At 37.4% G+C, this 22,501-nt stretch overlaps 1 protein-coding gene across 1 annotated transcript in view; it reads right to left on the bottom strand.

The window, feature by feature from the left end:
* Window positions 1–19,230, bottom strand: part of PIP4P2 (phosphatidylinositol-4,5-bisphosphate 4-phosphatase 2) — a 43,946-nt gene extending 24,716 nt beyond the window's left edge. Inside the window, exons 1-4 of the mRNA XM_017538067.2 lie at window positions 18,917–19,230; window positions 3,584–3,732; window positions 2,210–2,316; window positions 476–599 (exon numbers count right to left, since the gene is read on the bottom strand). Coding sequence (XP_017393556.1) covers window positions 476–599; window positions 2,210–2,316; window positions 3,584–3,732; window positions 18,917–19,022 — 486 coding nt within the window. The 5' untranslated portion in view covers window positions 19,023–19,230. The remainder of the gene's footprint in view (window positions 1–475; window positions 600–2,209; window positions 2,317–3,583; window positions 3,733–18,916) is intronic.
* Window positions 19,231–22,501: the final 3,271 nt, after the last annotated feature.

A 22,501-nucleotide genomic window follows, 5' to 3' on the forward strand; every position in this document is an offset into this window, starting at 1 on the left:
TGGTTTTATCTAATTATGGGTAACAGTGTTAATTCCCTTTGGTCCAAGAATAATTTTCAAACGTCAGAAAATTTTTGATAAATTATTTTTCAAATTTTTCTTGAATCTAGATGCCATGAAGCAGATCTACTGCATGAGATTGTACACTTTGACCTCTGCTGAGCAGGTGAGAGCAGGGATAAGATCCAGCTGCTCACCAAGCCAAGGTACTCAAGGAACTAAGCCTGGGCACAATTTCTCACTGGCCTTCATAGAGAGGATCCTTTTTGCAACTGGACCAATCAGAGGATGTACCTTTTCTAAATCACAAAAGATGCTGTATATCCTAGCTGCACATCTGACTATCTTCCTAAATAAGGCTCTATTTTAATATTGCAATCAATTTGCATTTGGACAAAACCCTAAGACTATGAGCAGTAATCTGTAAGGTCATGACCTATGTTTACAGATTAATGACAAATGTCCAGTGACTTACCAGGAATGTGTTACCACAGTGGCCACACACGACCCTTGTGCCTTCTGGTTGGATTGGCAATGCAGGTTGGGCTGGTTGTTCTTCAGAAATAAGCATTACTGGGCCAAGGTTAATTATGCGTCTACTGTAAAAAGAGAAAAGAAACAAATTCACTATCCCACAAATGGATTGAGAGCAAAACCTACAACATATGGCCAAAAATATGAAATATATATTACTTGTTTTATAAATTAAGTGAATTAAATGCCAAGCTGGAGGCAAAACAGCAAAGAGTAGCAATAGTCAGTTTTTCAAAAGCAAAATATGAGTCTTTCTGTACTTGAGATAGAAACAATATATTATAACATTGCTCCTAATCAGTGGGAACCATTTAACTGCCATTTTTAAGTTTTTATAAGTTCAGATCAGAAAACAACTCTTACCCTTCCCTATCTAGGAAGCCAACTTGACTTAAGTAGAAGGCTATGTTAAAAATATCAACAAAAACGTGTGTGCCATGAAGGCACTGAAGTGCTGGGTTACAACCAAATTTCTCTGAGCAGTGTGATATTCCTTGATGCCTATTTAATCAGAAGGGAAAAGAAAGCAACAAGATTCTTCTTTCTTTTCTGTTCTCTAGTCTATCATTGGCAAGGTCTGTACATGATTTATGTAGTGGTCAAAAAGCCAGGGAGGTCACAGAAAAAAAAACACAAGTAAGGCCTTTATATACATACTTGTATCTGGGTACATCCGTAATGGTACTGGGCATGGACAAATAATTCCAGAATTTATTGCACATATACATTCAGCAGAAATTAGTGTAACATACAGTGAGATACACAAAAACAACCAAAACACTTGCAGATGAAGATTAATTATATCAAAAGTAAACTAACTGATTTTTTTTTCAGAGATGGGCCAGGCATGGTGCCTCATGCCTGTAATCCCAGCACTTTGGGACCACTTGAACTCAAGAGTTCAAGAACAGCCTGGGCAACATGGTGAAACCCTTTCTCTACAAAACAATACAAAAATTAGCTGGGAGTGGTGGTATGTGCGTGTAGTTCAAGCTACTCAGGAAGAGGCCATAGTAGGAGTTTTGCTTGAGTACAGAAGGCAGAGGTCACAGTGAGCCAACTCTCTGAGACTTTTCCCATTGAGACTCTGTCTTAAAAAAAAAAAAAAAAAAAAGAGAGAGAGAGAGATAGATGTGGTCTCACTCTGTCGCCCAGGCTGGAGTGCAGAGTCATGATCATAGCTCATTGCAGGCTTTAATCCCTAAGCCCATATCATACTCCTGCCTCAGTTTCCCAAGTAACTGGGAATATAGGTGCATGCTGTCACACCTGGCTAATTTTTTGTAGCAACAGGGTCTCACTGAGTTGCTCAGGTTGGTCTTAAACTACCAGCTTCAAGCAATCCTCCCAAACTGCTGAGAATACAGGTGTGAGCCACTGGCTTGGCCTCATTATTTTTCAATAAGTTCAATGAGCCATTGATTTGTTACAGTACACGAAATACTTGCATAACACAAAGAAAACATTCATTGTTCATTTAAGAATTTTATATCCTACAAATACCTATGACTAAGTTCAAACTAAGCTTTTCATTCCTTTAACAAAAAAAAAAAAATCTAGATTATGAATGACTTTGAAAACAAAGACTCTTTCAAGAACAAAGCCTGGCACATAAAGAACCTTTAGTATATACTTGTTGAATGAACTAATTAATTAATTAATCTTTATTTCTTACCAGTTGGGTCTCGGGCATCCTATTCGTCGAGATGTGTCCTTACAGATAAGAAGACAATTACAAGGGCATCTAACATATTTCTTCCCTGTTGGAGGGTTTTTGATTGGCTGGATAAGGGAAGAAAACGTAAACACAGCAATTAACCAAAGTACAGATTGTCAAAGTTTGTGTTTAAAAAGGAATTACTTCCATTAAAACTAATGAAATGTATTGCTTTCATAACTTAAGATTTTATTTTATTTTTCCATAAAACATATAAAGTCAACTACTCATGTTTTGCAGTTCTTCAAGACACAGTAATCACTGGCTGACTTTTTAAAAAACTTTTCTAAAGAGAAAAAAATTAAAACGCCAGAGATAAAATTAATATTTAATTGCAGATTTCCAGAGATCAAATTTTTTTTTTTTTTTTGAGACGGAGTTTCGCTCTTGTTACAATGGTGCGATCTTGGCTCACTGCAACCTCCGCCTCCTAGGTTCAAGCAATTCTCCTGCCTCAGCCTCCTGAGTACTGGGATTACAGGCACGCGCCACCATACCCAGCTAATTTTTTTTTTTTTTGTATTTTTAGTAGAGATGAGGTTTCACGAGGTCTCGATCTCTTGACCTCATGATCCACCCGCCTCGGCCTCCCAAAGTGCTGGGATTACAGGCTTGAGCCACCGCACCCAGCCCAAAATTTAATATATAAAGCCTAACTACGAAAGAAATGTATTTCAGCTAAACCAGTATATGTTTTACTGTTTTATTACTTAAAACTATAAAAATATTGTTGAAAATGTAGTTGCTCCCCAAAGCTCAATTTAAAAAAAAAAAGGAAAGGTGTTCTTCAATCTTTTAAACATTCCTAAATTACTATCAACTAAATTAAATAAAATGTGAAACCATTTGTAAACACTTGGCACAGATGCTAATAACAAATTCTTAATCACCAAAGCCCAGAAAAACAATAGTGACATCTTACAGACATAAAATAACTTTAAATAATTTTCCACATAAATAGGACAAAGTTTACAACTGTAATGAAGTTTAGTATACAGTATTTTCATTTTAGTGAAAACCAGAATGGATGTAGTTGTGATGTGGATAGATATTGAAGTCATATATACATAACTGCCAAGCTCAGTCTAGTTTTTGAGAGTAAAAAGCCAAAAGGTATTATATTTAAATTCACCATGACATTTTCTTAAAGGGGTTAGCTTTAAACACAGGCAGGTATCCTATGATGAGAGACAGAAGAAAAAACAGAAAAAAAGAGCACCACATTTGTATCTAGCCCATATATACTTTTAAGTAACATTATTGAAGTACTTCCTTTAGAAATAAAATGTCAAATAACAATTTATGTTTTTATTAATGGAAATCTCCACTTACTGTAGCTTCATTGCAAACTGTGCACTTAACCACATGCTGGTGAAGCTTGCCATCCAAATTGATTAGTGATTGGCACACACGGCAGTTTATTACTGGAATACCACTGGCATCTGGACTGGCAATGGCTGTATATGGAGGTGGAAGTTCCGCTGAAAAGATGTTAGTCACTGAATCAGAGTCTCAGAGAAATTGCTATGGCTGGTTTGAGTATAGAAGCAATAAAAGTAAAGAAGAAACAATCAAGATTTTCCCATGTTCTTTTATTTTTCAAAGCTAACCAACTTATCCTACTTTTAGAGCATAAACGTCCGTGAGACTCTTATCAAGTAAAATAATTCTTAACTGATAAAGTCTAAATCATGTTTGCCTACATCTATCCCAATAACCCAGTTTCCTTTTACTAACCTATACTCAAAATATCACTTCATTCCTATTAGTAAATTCATACAGCCACTACTAGAAGGGTAGTGATTTATGCCTACAATAAAAATTTTACACTAGTGATCTGACTACCAGGAAATAAAAATGATGGATGAAAGCAAAGTTTAAAAAATGCTTATCTATACATACAAATTATGTAGCTGTCATGCTCTGTCTTTATACTGGAACCAGTATAATGACTGATGGCTATGACAATAATACAACCAGGATTTTGGAGGAAGTCAAAAAGAAACAAAAATGAACCTAAGAAAACTAAACTTCTCAGCATGGAAAAAAAATGGGAACCATGCTAATTTCAGACACACAAAAAAAATAAAGTAAATTTAACAATTTTTAGTTTCAAATTTTACCTATCATTAAAAATGTAAGAAATGCACCAAAGTGTTTATGATTAAAAAAATGCAGTATGTGGGATTAAAAACTTCTTAACCCTACTTTCCTTGCAGAGGAGCTAAGGTCCAGCAAGAGAGTGCAGCTTGATGGAAAACAAGGCTTTCTTTTATACAGAAGGCTACCCTTTCCAAATAATGCACTGAGAGAGGTGAAGTAGTCAGGAGACATTGGCCTGGCCCACCAGATAATGGAACCAATCCAAGAGATCAATAGAATGACCAATGTTGCAACCTAATTGCTACAATAAACAGTGCTTCCCAGCCTTTCATTTCAATGTTCTATCTATTACCTCAGCCTTAAACTGATTTAGACAGAGATATTTCTTGTACTTTTGGCCTCTCCCTATTTTACCCCAAGGAAACATTTACTTGTAGCTCCATCTCCTCTTATAAAGGACTTATGATTCTGGAGATTCCACAGTTAGTAAACCTACAATAATTAGATTAAGGTTATTGATTTAAATTATTGATAATTAGATCATCATAGATTACACCTATAATAATTAAATTAACTTATATTTATTCATTTTGTCTCTTTTTACTTTGGCATAATCATAGCTCACTACAGGTTGAACTCCTAGGCTTAAGTGATCTTCCCACCTCAGCTTCCTCAGTATGCCTATATTTTCACTTTAAAAGCACAGATCACCACTATCAAACCTATTTTAAATTTCTGTTCTACATTAAAAAGTTCACTGTAATCTTAGAACTTGGGATCAGTAGATATTAAAAGTCATAAAAATTTCTCATTTTGGAAGAGTCTTGTTATTCTAAACAATGGTTATTTTTCTCTGTGGGGTTTGCCTAAATTAAAAAGCTTTTTCCCTCCATGTTAGCAGTATTTGTTAGTCCAGTAGTCCTTAATCCTAAAAACTCCCTCAAAGCTCCAGAATAGAACAATGTTAGAAATTCAAACAATATTTGGAATTACAAAGTCTAATTTATTTATTTTACAAAGGAGAAAACAAACCCAGAGAGTCTGACTTTTTAAGGGTTATACAGAACTTCAGCAAAGCAAAGAGCTGACTCCTGTCCTGGAGGTCTCTCCACAATTTAACAGCTGTCTCCCTAATTAAATAATGTCTTAATATAGAGAAAAGGTTTAAGGACCAATGGGGGAATTTTTTTTAGGAACAAGCAAACATTTGATAATACAGATTTCTGGAGAATGCGATCTTGGTTAAAGAGAATTAAGAGGAAGAGGAGAAGGAAGAATCAGGGTGGTGGGAAATTAAAGTATATATTTTTAAAAAGAATAGTAAAAATTTCATAGAAAAATTGACTCATAAAAGTGAGACAATGATAGCTTATGGATCATAAGGCATACATAATGATCTTTCTAAAACAACTCAAAAGGAACCATTATATTCTGTAAACCCACAAGTGATCAGATTACATTTTCTTATCACAAACATTTACCTAATTTATCTATTTTATGCCAAACAGCCCCTCTGTCTTGCTAATTCATCCTGGTGTATTAATCCGTATTTCATTTTTTTTCGCAGATACATCCTCCAGTATTTTAGATTGAAATTGTTTTGTTGGATTGCTCTGACCTTTATTATCTCAGTTATTCCTTTATGTCTCCTCAATGGCAATATTTGCCAGTTTAATTCACTTACTACATTAGTAGCGTCTATATGCAGCCCTTCAGGCTCTTGACAAACATGCTATATCAAAATTGAAAATGACATCAGCTTAAAATGAAAGCTATTTTATGATTATAAGAGAAGCAAGAAAAGTATAAAAGGTCAGCCTTTGAGGAAAGCCTGGCTTTTTTCTCCTCTAATTTTCATTGCAAGGATTCATTTTCCCTAGGATCTTCATGCAGAATGTAGATTAGGGACAGACTGAGCTTGACCACTATGGGTTGCTGTCAAACCTCTCCAATCCAGTTCAATATAGAACAAAGGAAGACCACTTTCTTCTCCTCCCCGTCTTTGAATCCAAAGAAAACTGTTTTAGGAGACTCAAGTGCTCCCAGAACTTGATGAATTTTTCTTGGAAAAATTCATCTGGCTGGAGACAGGTTGTAAAGGAAATGTGCTAGTTATCAGGTTACTGACTCTCAGTTCCAAATCCACCGTTGGTCTCTTTTGTGATGCTGGAGCTGGAACTCTGCAAACCACATTTTGTTTTTTGTCAGCTGGCTCCAGGTTATGCTCTTAATAGGAGGTGATATTGGGAGGCTGCATGGGTGGAGGAGGAATAAAGGACTTATTCCTTCTATTTGTTACCTGTTCCAAATATGCTTGCTGTTTCTCTGAACATCACCCTAGGAGTACTACTTCACCCTAAAAGCAACAGTTCTTTCCCCTAAGAACACTGAAGCCAGTTTACAGTTTGCCACATTTGCCAGAACCAGCTTCCTTGTGTAGAACCTCACATCAGTCAGCCAGTGCTCCTTCCCAAGGTATACGAAGTCTTTCTCCAGAGTTCAGAGACACCAGCACAAGCTGGCCACTAGCTTCTTCAGAAGTCATGTTTCAGTTCTGCAGAACCCCTCATCTAAGTTACTAAGTTTTAATAATTTCAATCTCTTCCCTTTGTTCTCTCAGCCCTAGTAGTGGCAGTTGCTTCTTGAAACCTTAGAGTAGTATGCTTATCTTACAGTTACCTAGTTAATAACTTTATACTTGGTTAATTATTCTTTATATTAAATTCTATTGTATGGTTTCTATCTTCTGACCAGTCCTGACTGATATATAAATTCATATCAGAAGTGATCTTAGGAAACAATTCTTCAAAAATGGAATTGGAAAAGTGGCTTAGTGAACTTGAGCTTAAATGCTATGCCAGACTCCTTACCAATGGGAAATGGGATGGTAGTAAACTATGGCACATGGGTGCCATCCTGATGAATCAGATTGTGGTATCTGTAGTTGATTGTGATATCTGTGACTCCTTCACTTGAGCATTATGGTAGTAACAATTATTATACAGACTATGATGTGGATGGATCCTTATGAATGCACTGGGCCTCTGCAGACAGTGGGAAGCTCAGGTCTTTAAATTCTCAGGTCAAGTCATGGTTAGAGAACTAGAGAATGTCTGTTTCAGCCTTAAAAGTATCATTTGTAATAAAGAGAATTTATTGTTGGAAATAAAACAGAAACATTAATTGTGCAAATTGCAAAATTATAACATCAAGTAATTCCACAGCCTTACCATTTAAATCCACAGCCTTACCAAGTTTCTCACTGAAAGTTGGGGCATTGATTGCAAAGAAGTAGAACTCTAAAACTTGGAATGGGACAATCTGATTATATCCAAACAGAGCTGAAAATCTTAAACTCCTGAGTCACTCTGAGCCTCCATTGCAAGTGGAAAATATATTTCCCTCTTGTGCCTAAGGCTTCCCTTTCTGGAAAACTCTGTAGTGACCTTGCCTGAGACAGTTGCCTTACTGTCTTAACTGTTCGTCTTAAAATCCACCCTCAAATCCCTTTCAGTCTCAAGATCCATAACTAAGGTCAAATCTCAACATATTTCAGAAGAGCAAATACAAAATCTAATTCAGTAAGAGGCAGCTTCTACATAAAATAATTACAACATTTTCATAATATGTATTTTCAGAAACCTGGAGAATACTTGTGAAGTGAATCCTAAGTGTGATAAACCAAAGATAATAAAACACAATAATGAATTTAGTGAGATTTTCTGAATTCAATGCTTGTTTTAAAGCTAGAAGTAGCTTTAATTATTTACTTATTGGTTGATGAGACTTGGTCTTACATTTAATGAGGCTGAGATGCTAGAATATCCGTGGCATGATGCAGAAAATGCAATCAAAGGCATAGGGAGTTAGGAATGTTGAAATAGATTTATCATATGAAACCTGCATACTTATATCTCACTACATCCCCTTAGAAGGCCCAGAGCATACTCCCTTCACTAGCGCATCAATAAATACATTATTTAGAGGAGCACATGCATCCTGCTGTGGTTTCTCTCCAATGCAGACCAGACACTACAGTATGAGATGACTCCATTGAGATGTACTGCCTGATTTCAATGGGGATTATGAAATCCTGGAGTAACAGGCTAAATAGCAGCAATTAAACACGTAATACAGGTGAGTGCATTTATTGCAAAAAGAAGTAGTGGATATTAGAATACTTTGAGGACTTTTGGTGGTGGCTAATTGAAATTAGCCTAGGATTGAAATGGATGGGGTTATCTGCAAAAATGTTGCTTGGCTGTATATGTTAGCAAAAACTCTAGGTATTTTAGCCAGCAGCCCAACTTTGGTAGCCACAAGAAAGACTCACAATCTTTCAATCAGTTTCTAACAAAAGTAGGTTCAGCATGTACTGTAAATTTTCCTTCAGACTTTCTGCAAAGAGACCTGAGGCTATTTGCAAAACTGTTTACTGGAGAAAAGAAAATACTCAGATTGTTCGGCAATTACTAGAAACTGGTGGTTCAACAGTGCTAATTCCAGAGGGACTCAAAGTGGCTATTAGGTGATAGATGACTTCTTAGCCAGATCCAACTCACAGTGGTCACAGTAGATATGGGGATCCAGTCTGAAGTTAGAAGTTTTGAATATACAATTGGAACAAATGTTCTTGGCAACCAGTAAAATTGTACCTCCACCTTGAATCTCAGTAGTTTGTGACTGCTTTGACCAATAGACTATGGCAGAAATGACATTATACTTGACTTTTGAAGCTGGGTCATAAAAGACCATATGGCTTCCACTTAGGTCATCTTGTATTCAGGCATGTCTGATAGGTTTAATAATGACCTATGTCCTAATTAAGGGATGGTAGCTAATCCAAATATGACTTTTGCTAAGCCTGGCAAAGAATTTTATACAGAGAACTAGAACATGACTACCAAATTATATAAATTTGGAAAATGCTTTTGTTACAAAATTTTAAAATTTTAAAATAATACATTAGTTTATAAAATCCATACAGCTAATAGAAATCAGTATCCAATGGTCTAAAATGTGTCTGAAAATCTCACTTTAAGTCTCCTCACTATCATTTTTATATATATATTTTTTCTCCTCTGGATAGCCAATCTTAGCACTTAATCTCTCAAACAATAATATGTCATATTTTAACATGCTTTCTTCCACATTCTCACTCTGTAGAAATCACATGTTCAAATGTCAAAAAATTAAGGAGCTTTCTTGTGTACTGTTTTAAAATCCATATTATAGATTGACTAAGCCTAAATATCTCAACAAAATATGAGAGGAAGAAAAATTTTGCCATTGACTTTAGAAGTAAATGCTTAGAATAAAATGCCCTAATCAGTCATGCAGCATATGCGAATACATTCTACAGAGAAATAAAACAGTGCATGCTAGTTGGGCTTCTGATTTTTAAAAGAGTCATGTAACATCCTGAAACTTCAATGTACTATCTTTCCCATTTCTTAAAGCATACTGGAAGGAATAGTTATTTAGATGAAAGGGATACTGGAAGTAAAAGAGAGAGAGGTAAGAAAGGATAACAAGCATGTTATCATAAAATATAAAAGCCAAGGGAAACATAATGAACCACTCCTTTGATAAACGTGGGAAACTGAGGTCCTGAGATATAAAGTAATAATTCCAAGGCCCAACAGGTAGTAACTGGCAGAGATAAGTAGCCTCAGGTCTCCCAAGCCAAACAATACCTGGTGGCAGATTTCTCTGAGACTATATAGGGAGTTAGTTATACAATACTTGCACAATGCATCTGAAGTCCAGAAAAAGGACCCATGCCTTTTGCTTTTTTCACATTTGGTTGTTGTGGTTCTTGCAGAAGAAAAGAAACTCACTTTACAATAGCAACTGGAAAAGAAAAAATCTAGAAAAGCTCAAAAGCAACATAAACTCCTTTGCACACCTCACTACCACCAAATTTTTTTTCTAAAATAGCATAGAAACCCTCATAAAAGAACAGAAAACAGCAGGAAGAATATATTCCTTTTTAGGAATTACTAAAGGAATGCTGTTTCCAGATTATTCAATACTTCTTACTCATTATAAAAATGAAGCACAGACCAGGTGTGGTTGCACCTGTAATCTGAGCACTTTGGGAGACTGAGGTGGGTGGATCACAAGGTCAGGAGATTGAGAACATCCTGGCTAACACGGTGAAACTCCGTCTCTACTAATAATACAAAAAATTAGCCTGGCGTGGTGGCACGTGTCTATAGTCCTAGCTGGTCGTGAAGCTGAGGCAGGAGAATCACTTGAACCCGGGAGGCAGAGGTTGCAGTGAGCCAAGATCACGCCACTAGACTCCATTCTGAGTGACAAGGGAGACTCCATCTCAAAAGAAAAGAAAAAAAAGAATCATAGGCTGGGCGCAGTGGTTCACACCTGTAATCCTAGCACTTTAGGAGGCCAAGGTGGGTGGATCACTTGTGGTCAGGAACTCAAGACCAGCCTGGCCAACATGGTGAAACCCCACCTCTACTAAAAATACAAAAATTAGTTGGGCATGGTTAGGGCGCCTGTAGTCCCAGCTACTCCAGAGGTTGAGGTAGGAAAGTCGCTTGAACCTGGGAGGTGGGAGTTACAGTGAGCTGAGCTAATGCCACTTCATTCCAGCCTGGCCAACAGAGTGAGACTCCGTCTCAAAACAAACAAAAACACAAAACACCTGAGCACAAAGGTGTATTCAGGGTTATCTGCTTTTCCCAAAATGGAAGTATTAAGGTTTCCATTTAGAAACCTTAACATTATCACTTCCCAGATAGTTGCTTATTGCCCTCAAAGATAGTTTGGAACATCCATCCTGCTAACTTTCTTCTCCAATATCTATATCTACCTGGCTAACATTTGTATGCATTTGGCAAACCTTGCAAAATTTTAACAGAATGCTCTACCCTAAAAGTTTTACGTTCTTTAAGAGTCTGCACAGTCCTTGGAAATAAACAGGAAGTTGAGAGCATCATCTCCCACCCCAGGAAAATGCTATTGTACATTTAATAAATAAATGTTGAATGAAATTTGCTCTCTAACCCTAAGGATTTCTCAGATTCCAAATTTGTAAAACAAACTGCCTAATCCACATTTCCAATTGAACGACTAGGTGTTTCAAACTCAACATGTCTGAAACAGAATAGTGATTTCCACTGTCCTTCTCCCACCTCCCACACACGTGGCAAACTCTTCTTCCTGTTTGCCTATCTCAGATATAATCTTTTACCTACCTAATTAGGTCATCTTGGGAGATTTGTTATTACTTTCTTTCCACTGACTCAACCCATCAGCAAGTTCTGTTTAACATACATCCTGACACCAACCACACCTCCATGCTTCCATCACCTGTATCCTGGTTTAGACCACTATGATCTCTTGCCTCTTCTGCTCTAACAGCATCCTGATTAATGTCATATCTTATTAGTCTGTTCTCCTCCACACAGCAACCAAGAGTGATTTTCTTAAAAAGTGAAGTGTTTTATGTCTCTCCTTTGCTCCAACCTCTCCATGGCTTCTCATTATCCTTATGACATAATCCCTTCTCCAGCAAGTGGAATAGAAATCTCTCCCAGGCTTCCCCCACCTACAACTCTCACCTCCTCTGCCTCTTCCACTTTCCCCTAAGTCACCATGCTCTAACCCACTGTCCCTTGTTTTTGTTTGTTTGTTTATTTATTTATTTATTTTTGAGACAGTGTCTCACTCTGTTGCATAGGCTGGAGTACAGTGGCACAATCGCAGCTTACTGCAGCCTCAAACTACGGGGCTAAAGAGATCTTCCAGCATCAGGCTCATGAGTAGCTGGGACTGCAGGCATGTGCCGCAGCGCCCAGCCTCCTCCTTGTTTTTAAAATAGTAAGTGTTATACTTGCTGTTCCCATTGCCTGGAGGACTCTTTCAGGAAACCTTCCAAAGGCTGATACAACTCATGTTTCAGGTCTCTGGGTGATTGCTATCTCTGAGTTGTCTTTCCTGGACAACCATCTGAAATATTTCCCATTCAGTTACTTTCCACCTTCATAGGTTGCTTTATTTTCTTCACCCTCTGAAATTATAATGCTTACTGTATGTATCTCCCATAGGAATGTAAGCTCCAATACCTGGAATATTATAATAGGCATTCAAGTATTTCAAAGGATGACTTAATGAATGAAACATTTCTTGATTAATATTTTAAAGATGCTCAGTATAGACTGAAGGAGATGTGGGCATTATAAAACAGAATAAAAGAATCCTGGAGACTGATGCCTACAGAATAATGAAAAAAGACTGTAACAGCAAATGAGCTCACCACCACACTGGAAAGCTAGAAGCAGATCTATTTCACCAATGTGTGGGCTCTATTTTTCCTTGATGAGGATATTGCCTCAGTAAAGCAAATTTTGATTCAAGAACCATTTTGAAAAAAAAAATCCCTTAAATGGAGCATTAGCATAGCACAACAGGCTTCTCATATTGTGCAAGACCCTGTTTGCTCAGTATCACAGCAGGTGAACACTCTACTGGGGCTTGGGAGAGCTTCAGGAAGCTGCTCTCAAACATCTGCATCTTTTTTCCTCATTGTGACAATTTGGCTTCCAGTGGGTATCTGAATCCTTGGCAAATAAAGTGATAATTTAACCTAAACTTAAAGTGCATTGTGCATGTGCTAAGGCTCCCTGGATCTGTGTCATCCCTTCCTTCCAAACCACAGACAACCTTACACTCTGCAAGTATGCAGGGAGACTCAGAAATTTAAAAGACTGCCAAAATATATTCAATCTATCTAGCTCAGTAAAAGTCTAGTCTAGTGTAGAACATAGTTAAAAATGAACTATGACTTTATCTAACTTTAAACTAAGACACTATCTCTAACCTTAGATTTCTCCAGGTATAGGACAGAGAGTCACTAAAAATAAACCTTATTTACTGTAGGATTTCTAAGCACGAGAGTACATATTAAATAACATGTCTCAAAACCAGGAATCAATTTATTTTATTTTTCTACTCACTGAAAACATTTCCTCCAACAATTTCAAGTTTACATGTTTTTTTAAAAGGTGAAAAGGATATAATGTCTTCTAAAAAACAATTATGATAACTATGCTCCATAGAGAACCTAAATGAGTTTCAGAGCAAAGGAATATTAACCTTTTTATTGATGTCAAGCAGCTTTGAGGTCAGTTTGCAAGTAAAATAAAGTTATACTGGAATATTACATTAGATGGAAATAGATAATTGTTCAATTCTTTAAAAAGAACTTGAATATAAACAAATATAAACAACTGTCACTAAAGTCCCTAATGATCTCCGTGACAGTAACTTCAAAAGACATTTTTGGTCCTTATCGTCTTTGGTCTTTCTTAAACTTTTGCATGATGTCTCCTTTCTTGAAGTATTTTCTTGTTCTTGATTCTGTGATATTATCTTCTCCTGATTTTTGTCCCACCTTACTGGCAGGTACATTCACCTTCCTCTCCCTAGTCATTAAACATGAGGGTTTTTCAAAGCTTTGTCAAGGCTCTCTCCTTTCCTTAGATTACTCTTTCTCCCTAGGTTATCTCATATGGAGCTTCTTGAACTTCTTCATACTGTGGTACAGAGAGAACATGACAGTATGTGTACGACTTCTTAGAACTGGAGGTCTCTGAGCCTGGTGTGGTGGCTCACACCTGTAATCCTAACACTTTGGGAGGCCAAGGCAGGCAAATTGCTTACACCCAGGAGTTTGACACCAGCCTGGGAAACTTGGTGAAACCCCATCTCTATAAAAAATACAAAAAATTAGACAAGTGTGGTGGCTCCTTAGGAGGCTGAGTTGGGAGGATCATTTGGGCCTGAAAGGTTGAGGCTGCAAAGAGCTATGACTACACCACTGCACTCCAGCCTGGAGTGCAACAGAGAGAGGGGAAAAAAAAAAAAAAGAACTGGAGTGGCCTAAAAGTTTTAATCACTGCCTTAGCACATGTCTGTTTCATCACAGCACATCCTATGGCACACTGGTAGGGCCCTGGGTAGTTCTGAATCAACATCCATGTATTTAGCTATCACCAATATGCAAATAACAGACAATTATATGTATTCAGCCCAGGCCTTGTTTCTTAGTCCTAAGAAATAAAGGCTAAGAAGAGATGTGACAATTGGATCTACAGGTCCCCATTTGGTCCCAAAGGGACCTGTAGATCCAATTGTCACATCTCTTCTTAGAGATGTTGGGACCAAACAGGGACCTATAGATACAATTGTCACATCTCTTCTTGGATATTTGAAAGGATCTGTAATACTTCATGTCTAAAACTAAGTTCATTATCTGTGTTCCCCAAAACTTGGTCCTACCCTAGTGTTCTCCATCTTAGTGTAGGTAATCACAGCATGGAGTTTTATGGCCTGAACTCTAGGAGATATCCTTCTCCTTCACTCCCATGTGCAATCCATCATCAAGCCCTGTTCAATCCACCTTCTTAATGTCATCCCTTATCTCTCCATCTGTACAACCACCTGAGTCCAAGCTACCAAAATAGTTCACTTAAATTGCCTGAATTACTACAATAACCAAAGAAGTCATCTATCCCTGTCTACTCTAGCCAATCCTGTAATTCATTCTCTAATCTATAGAGTGATTTAAATAGTAATAATAAGATTTAATCCAGTCATCCCTTTGCTTATGGCAATATTCCTTAATATGACCAACAATACCCTGGATGGACTGATTCATATTCATTATTCTGGTCATCTGTTGCTGCAGAACAAGTTGCCCATATGCGATTTTAGTAAGAATTTGGCTAGGGCTGGAGTCATTTGAAGGCTTAATTGGGCTTGGCATCCAAGATGGCATCTCCCTTCAAATGTCTGAGGGGTAGTCAGGCATCTTTCTACGCGGCTAGTTTCAGGTTCCATAAAGCATGGCAGTCTCAGGGTGTTCTACTTCTTACATGACAAGTTACTTTCCCCAGAGTTTACTTTACAAAGTAAACCAAGACAAGAGCTGTAAAAGCTCTTCTGACCTAGCCTCAGCATATCTTCTACCTTATTGTAGAGTCAAAATCCAGTCATGGCATCTGCCCAGATTCAAAGGGAGGAAGCTGAATATCAGAAGACATAGTTCTTTTAAGGGGAAAGAGAGCCTTCAGAGCTCTCTCCAGTCCCATTTTGCAGCACAATCCCTATTGCTGTTTCCATTTTAGCCACGTTGGCTTTCCTTAAGTTCATTATACTTGCCATACTCCATCCTGATGATGGCTTTGCCAATACTGCTTTCTTTGCCTAAAATGTTCTTGGGTTACCCCTTTTGCCAAGTTAACTCTTTTCAACTTTCTGATTTCATTCAAGTATGAAGAAAGCCTTCCCCAACTCCCTCAACAAAATTAAAACTTAATTTATACTCTTAAGGTATTGCATATATTTCCAGCACTGTCTTCATCCCCATTGCATTTTGCATTTGTTTGTATGATTACATAATTTATTTCTCAATACTCCTACTACACTGGAAGAAGAGCAATATCTATTTTTCCTCTCCTACCACAGACTTTGGCTGGAATTTATTTATTTGCTGAATAATAAAAGAAATAAACTAAGTAAATCAAACTGTCTTCCTCTGTATAACGAATTATTTTCCCTTTATGAATTATAGTGAAGTATATAATCCCATTACCATATTCAATACATAATGAGACAACCCCAGATATAAACAATTTTCACAAAGAAAATCTTATAAATTCAAAGGTCATATTCTTTTGTTATATCCTACCTACAAAATTAGCAGATGTATAAAGGAATCAATTAATACATCAAAACTGTAAGTTTTGTGGTATTTCTTTCAATCTCCTTTCAAATGAGCCTAAAAATGTCTTTGATTTTAATTTCTATACCTAAACAAAAAATTTCAAGTATACTAAATGAAGCACTGTAAGCAGGGGAAGAGTGATTTCTTACTCTATGCAGGAATCCAGTACTGACAGCAGAGAACACAACACATGCCACTTAGAAACCCACATGGATTGTTAACACAGACCACACATGATTTTTCCTGTACTAAAACCAAACACACAATACTAACTGTTCTCTGATACATTGTTAATAATCTGTCTAGAAATAAACACTCCACCAACTTTCAACCTGAAATGGACTATTTTATCTTGGAAGTAGAAACTAACATCCCTGTACTTTCGAAGGTAGCAGAAAGAGCAAAAGGTTGGATTGGAGAAAATATTCATTAGTTATAGCTTTTAACTTCTTTTTTTAAATAAAAGTCTGAATAATCATAAATGGCATAATGAACTAAAATTCATTATCAGAAAGTGCATTCTATTTCTGATAGAATTCTGTCAACCCTAATGGTTATCAACAACCAAACATATCTGATCTAGGGATGGAATTTTTTTACAATCTGAAATAATTCAGTCATGTGTTTATTTATTCTTTCTTCCTACTACAATATAGGATTCATGAGGTTATGGGATTGATCACTCTTATCCCCCTAGAGCAGTGTCTGGCACATTGTGCCTTCCAATAAATTAATAAATGAATGAATAGTGGTGGTTTTCCAGAATTAGATCTTGTGTTAATACTCTTGTGTTAATAAATACATTGTAATAAATACTCACAGTATTTATTACAATGCATATTTGTTATTTATGAAGAAAAATATTCTGTCAAAAATGAAAATAAAATGCCTTTACTTCTTATTGATGCTTCTTGGTAAGTGTATGTCATATGAAATTAAGAGTTTCTCTAATTATCTAACCTGTCTTGTTCACCAATTAAGAAAAAATGTATTCTACCATAAGGCAGAAGAAGCTTTTTGCTAAATCATTGAATTTCTCTGGTTGTTAAAAGTTTTCTAGAATGACACTACTTTTTCTCAGTGGCTGAAGTGGAACGTACCCTTTTGAAGTTTGAGGAATCTTATTAGATTAAACAAATATATGACAAACAATAAAGATGTCTACAAGCAGGTCCCTGAGTGTAACAAAATTAAAAAATAATAATTTATCCACTAGTTGAGGGCACAAAAATGGGTTATAGGACAATTACTTAAATTGAAACTTTGTCTCCTAATAAACTTTGAAATATTTTGCCATAAAAGGCTGATGTGATGAAGTTGAAACATTCATTAGTGAGTGTGAAGTCTATTGTATACAATACAATTTAGATAACAGTAAAATATTCATATCAAATTGGCCCATTAAAGGAAATTCTCTTACCTGGTATCCTCTGATACAAGTTTAATGCTGACCGACAAACATGACTTGTAGGTTTTCTGCAGGCAAGTCTCTGTACCATATTTCTCAAGCCATGGATCACACTGAATTATCTTTTCTCAAGCCATGGATCACACTGAAAAAGATGCTAAACATCTTTTTCCTTTGTTTTGCTTATTATTAAGTGTGGATTAAGATCTAGATAATTGATTTTGAAGTTGTAAGATGTTAAATAGAAATTTTAATTATTAAGCAAGTTCAACCTGCTCTACATCAGCTCTAATTCCAGACTTGAACTTAAAAAGTTGTGTTACAAGAAACATGACCTACTTCTATTTACAAAATTATTAACTTTTGCTTCCGTGCGTTTTTAAACTTTGCTCATACTCAGCCAAAAAAAAAAAAAGGAGATGCACTTAACGAACATTTGCAAGTGCCATTTTGACCAATCTTTTCACTAACCTCAGTGGTTTTTTTTAAGTCTTGCCTTCCATTTTCTTATAAGTCCTGACTCCACCTTATTTCTTTACTATAGTAATCAACTAAAAGGCTAAGGACAACGATCAATTTTAAAATAAGTCGAATAGCTTGATAGATTCCATATTTCTCCCAATCCCATTGCCATCTCATCTTTTTTTATTCTTCTTGAGAAAAAAAACATAAATATATGTAGTATTAATGTGAGTTATTTTTTACATGTTAATTTCAATCTCACCCAGATATGTATAAAAAATATCCTATCATCCCTATCAGAAATAAGGTCCTTCCTTCTCATTCACAATTAAATCTAACACATACTCCTTAAAAGTAGGAGCAAAAAGGAAGGGCAGAAATTTCAGACATGTTAGGAATATTGATTAACTGTATTCGTTTTGGATATGGCAATTCACTGAGTGAACAGAGCACTGTGGGTGAATCGTAGCAGATGCATATTGTTCAAGCTAAAGCCCTTTCAAGGACAGATGCCAAGGTGAGCAATACTCCTGGTTTCTCAGCAACGGAAAAGGATTTGTGAATGATTGTGAAAGATTTGCACCACCTCCTAGCTTCACTTAAGGGCTGCTCTGAAAACAGCTAAGCACAGCTTGGGAGTTTCATGTCACATCCTGTAGCCCTGGGTAAGAAGTGGTGAAATACAAACACTCACATACCCCACCACCACCACCACCACCACCACCACCACCATCACCACTATCACCACCATCACCATCACCACCAGAAAAGCCCTGCGGAGAAGCTATCAGGCAGGCGGGCTCTGCTTGGGAAGGCACAGTCAGCATCCTTCCTCAGCCCAAGCCAGAGGCTCACCTCCACCTCCAAGCTAGAGCTTTCAGGTCTTTATCCTTCTGGGCGTTTCCTTGCAAAGTAGAGGGATCTACGCTGGCCTTACCTCTGGGGCTGCTTTCTTGCAAGTACGGTGGGGCGGTGGGAGTGATATTTCCGGAGTGGGATGCTGACAGCAGAGGCGAGCGTTCGTCCACCCCGTCAGCAGCCATTACTGCGGCAGCGGCGGGGCCTGGGGAGGCTGAGCCGGGGTTGCGGCCTCGGCAGAGTGGTAGCTAGTGCTGCTGCCTCTGCTGCCGCTGCTGCTGCCGCCTCCGGGAGGGCCCAGGATGTGTCACAAGGCAGGAGGCGGGGGGAGGGGAGGGGAGGGTGCGGGACCGGGAGGCGGGGGAAGGGAAGTGTGCTGGGAGGCTTGGCTGGGAGAGGGGAGAGGAGGGAAGGGAGAAAGAAAGAAAGGGTGGGAGGAGGGGGAGTAGAGGAGTGGAAGCCAGCTAGCCAGAGAAAGGGGGAACAAATTAGGACCAACTGGGAAACAAGAGGTAGGGAAGATGCTGAGTAACTGAAAGAGGGTCGAGAGTAAATGGGATGGTGGGGGCAAGTCCTTTTCTCTAGGAAAAACGGGTAAAAAGCAGCCTGAAAGGGGCTAGCGAAGAAGAAAGACCTGTGACTTGATTACAGGAAAACTGGAGCAAAAGCAGATTATCAAGTTTATCTCCCCTAGGGAGGAGGAGGGGCTGACTCTTTGCTGTCAAACTTTGCAGCAGTTATATAAAGAAAGCGTCTTCCTGGGGCTATCAATTCCTTCTCAAGGAGTTCTTTTTTTGTAGGAAATCAGTTTTCAACACCTGTTATCTAAGAGAAAGTAGATCTTTATGGAAGTGTCTGTTGGCATTTTCTGCTTTTCCTGATTGATTTTTTTTTTAACAGGAATGTTGGCCTGACCAGTTTGGAACTCTGGTAACAGTACCTTTTTGGAACTGTGCTGTGTGTTGGCTTTTACGAGTTTCATTTTACAAAATAGGTTGCCTATTTTGGTTTTGTAGTCTATTGTCCCAGACACATATACAATAAATAGGTTTATGAATAACGTCAAATAACTAAAAGTTTCTTGAGATAAAAGTTTTAAAATAGCTTTTTACTTGTAAAACAGAGTTCAAACAAACAAACAAAAAACCCTAAGCACTGACAAAAATTCTTTGCTTGGTCAAACAATTAAGGTTTCTGAATCTTCTGCGGGGCACATCTGCACTTCCTTATAAAACCCAGTTTTAGCAAATAACCCTTCTAACTTAATTTAGTAAGAAGCCCCATTCTCAATATTGATATCTGATCAGGTTTCTTATCCTCCACCATCCCCCACATGAGGCCTGAACACCCTGTTCTGTCTTCAGCAAGAATCCTGTTTCCTTGGTTTAGTCAGAATCCCCCTTCTCCCTCATGTTTCCTTGGTAATTTTCTATCCACTGCCCCTGTCCTGCATGCTATAAATTCCCACTTGTCCATGTTGTATTCAGAGTTGAACCTAATCTCTTCTTTAACTTGGCAAGACCCTGCTGCCATGGTCCCTATACCTGTCACTATGGTCCTGAATACAGTCTTCCCTACCATACTTTGACAAGAATCATTGAATAACTTTTTTCTTTAAAAACACAGTTCTTGCCACATTTTATCTGTTTTTCTTTTCTTTGGTGGTTTGTCTTATTTTAAAGTAGTTTACAAGTATATGAAAACAAATTAAAGTTTTGAACATGCCCGAATAAAAATGCAATAGAAAAATAGACATGATCTAGTATGATAATTTTCCTGCAATAATTTTTTGAGTCACTCAAAAGAAACATTTATTACTCACTTACTAAGTCTAAAAGATAACTGGGACATGATCTCAGTTCTCAAGATGCCTGAGTCAAAAACAAATGGAAAATGAGGCTAGCTGTAGATTTCAGTGAGCATGAGGAAAAGCAGAGGTTAGACATATGAAACTACATCTCGAATTACATTAGAAAGTATTCTCACTCTGCTTTCCGAAGATACATTCTTTCCTCCAGAAAAATCCATTTAGGCACCAGCTGGAAATCCTAAGGGAAAATTAAATAATGATGTTTTCACTCACGCAGCATTTTTTGTGGGTCAGTAGCATCAGGATACAATACCTTATAAGGATCCCCATATGATATAAGGGCATTTATAGGTCTCCAGGAACCTGGAAAGTACAGGATCAAGATGTAGCAATTCCTGCAAAAGTGCCTGTAATTTACAAAAATGAACAGCAGTGTTTTTATAGCTGCAGCCTGGAGACTATTGAGTTAAAGGAAATTATAAGAAAAATCAACAAAATCTTATACTATAGCATTCTATCATGTTACCTGTCACACTTCATTGTGACAACTCCAGCCCCAACTGACTTTCTGAGGTCAGAAACCTGTCTATCTTATTTATAACTAGATCTCCAGTATCTAGCACAATGCTTGGAACATTAGTAAGCACTCAATATTTGTCAAATAAACAATTGAGTGAATGAGCAAATCTACACAGTCCCAGAATCTTACTAAAACAAAATGTTTGGCATAAAAAGATTAAGAACATTTCTTTGCTTTTTGATGAAGATGACAGTTTTGCCATCTGACTGATCAATTTTTTTTATTCCATTATACCTTTACAACTAACTTCTTTTTTGCCCAAGTCATGATCAATATAAAGGGATTTTTTTCCTTTACTTAATTATATGATTTCTCTACTTCAGAACTCATTTGAGGCTGATGGCAGTTGTTCTTCTTACACTATAAAAGGTAGTAGATATACTGAGATTATATTTGCAGCAATCTCAACTTCCACAAAAAGCAAAAGGCTTTTATGAGATGAGTACCACTTCATTCTAGTTTAAAGATAATACTATAGTTTATGGTTTCTCAATAGCTGTTAAATAGTACTCATCAATCCAAGGTATTTTTATGATTATGATTATGATACTTCACCATCTCTATGAGATGAGCTAATGCGTCTATTAGAATAAAAATACTATATAAACAGAAAACATGTGGGATGTAACGCACTTAAGCTGCTGTTTCAATCATCTACTAAGTAACAAACTATATCAATACTCAGTGGCTTAAAACAACATGAGTTGTTATTTTCTATGATCCTGTAGTTGATTGGGTGGCAATTCTGTCAGACTTGCCTGAACTTTTAGGCAGCAGCATTCAGCTGGAAGGTTTGTTGGGGGCTAGGCTCAGCTGGGACATTTGGGATCACTGGGAAATTCTCTTCATGTAATCTTTATTTCAGGCTTCTTCATATACCTTGTAGCCTCAGAACAGTATTCTAAGATGATGATGGTGGAAACTAAGGGATCCCTAAGATCTATGCTCTGGTTCTGAAACATCACTTCTTATCACATTCTCCCACCATCAATAGCTTTCTCAGCCTGCCTCCTGCTCTCTTGGTGGGGGAGGGGAACAAGTATCCAGAGGCCTCTTCATAATCAAAGGAAGTCACAAGGCTGGTAGAGGAATAGATTCCACCACTTCAAGGGAAGAGTTAGCAATGTCACATTGCAAAGGGGTGTGGAACACAGGAAGGCATGATCCATTGGATATTAGACAGTCTGCCCACTGGTCACTGTGGTTTGCATTCCCTGCAGGCAAACTACACTTATCTACTCCCAACACCCCAAAGTCTAATTTAGTCATTAAAA

This window comes from Cebus imitator, unplaced genomic scaffold (genome assembly GCF_001604975.1).
Source record: "Cebus imitator isolate Cc_AM_T3 unplaced genomic scaffold, Cebus_imitator-1.0 Scaffold109, whole genome shotgun sequence".
In the NCBI taxonomy this organism is placed as follows: Eukaryota; Metazoa; Chordata; class Mammalia; order Primates; family Cebidae; genus Cebus; species Cebus imitator.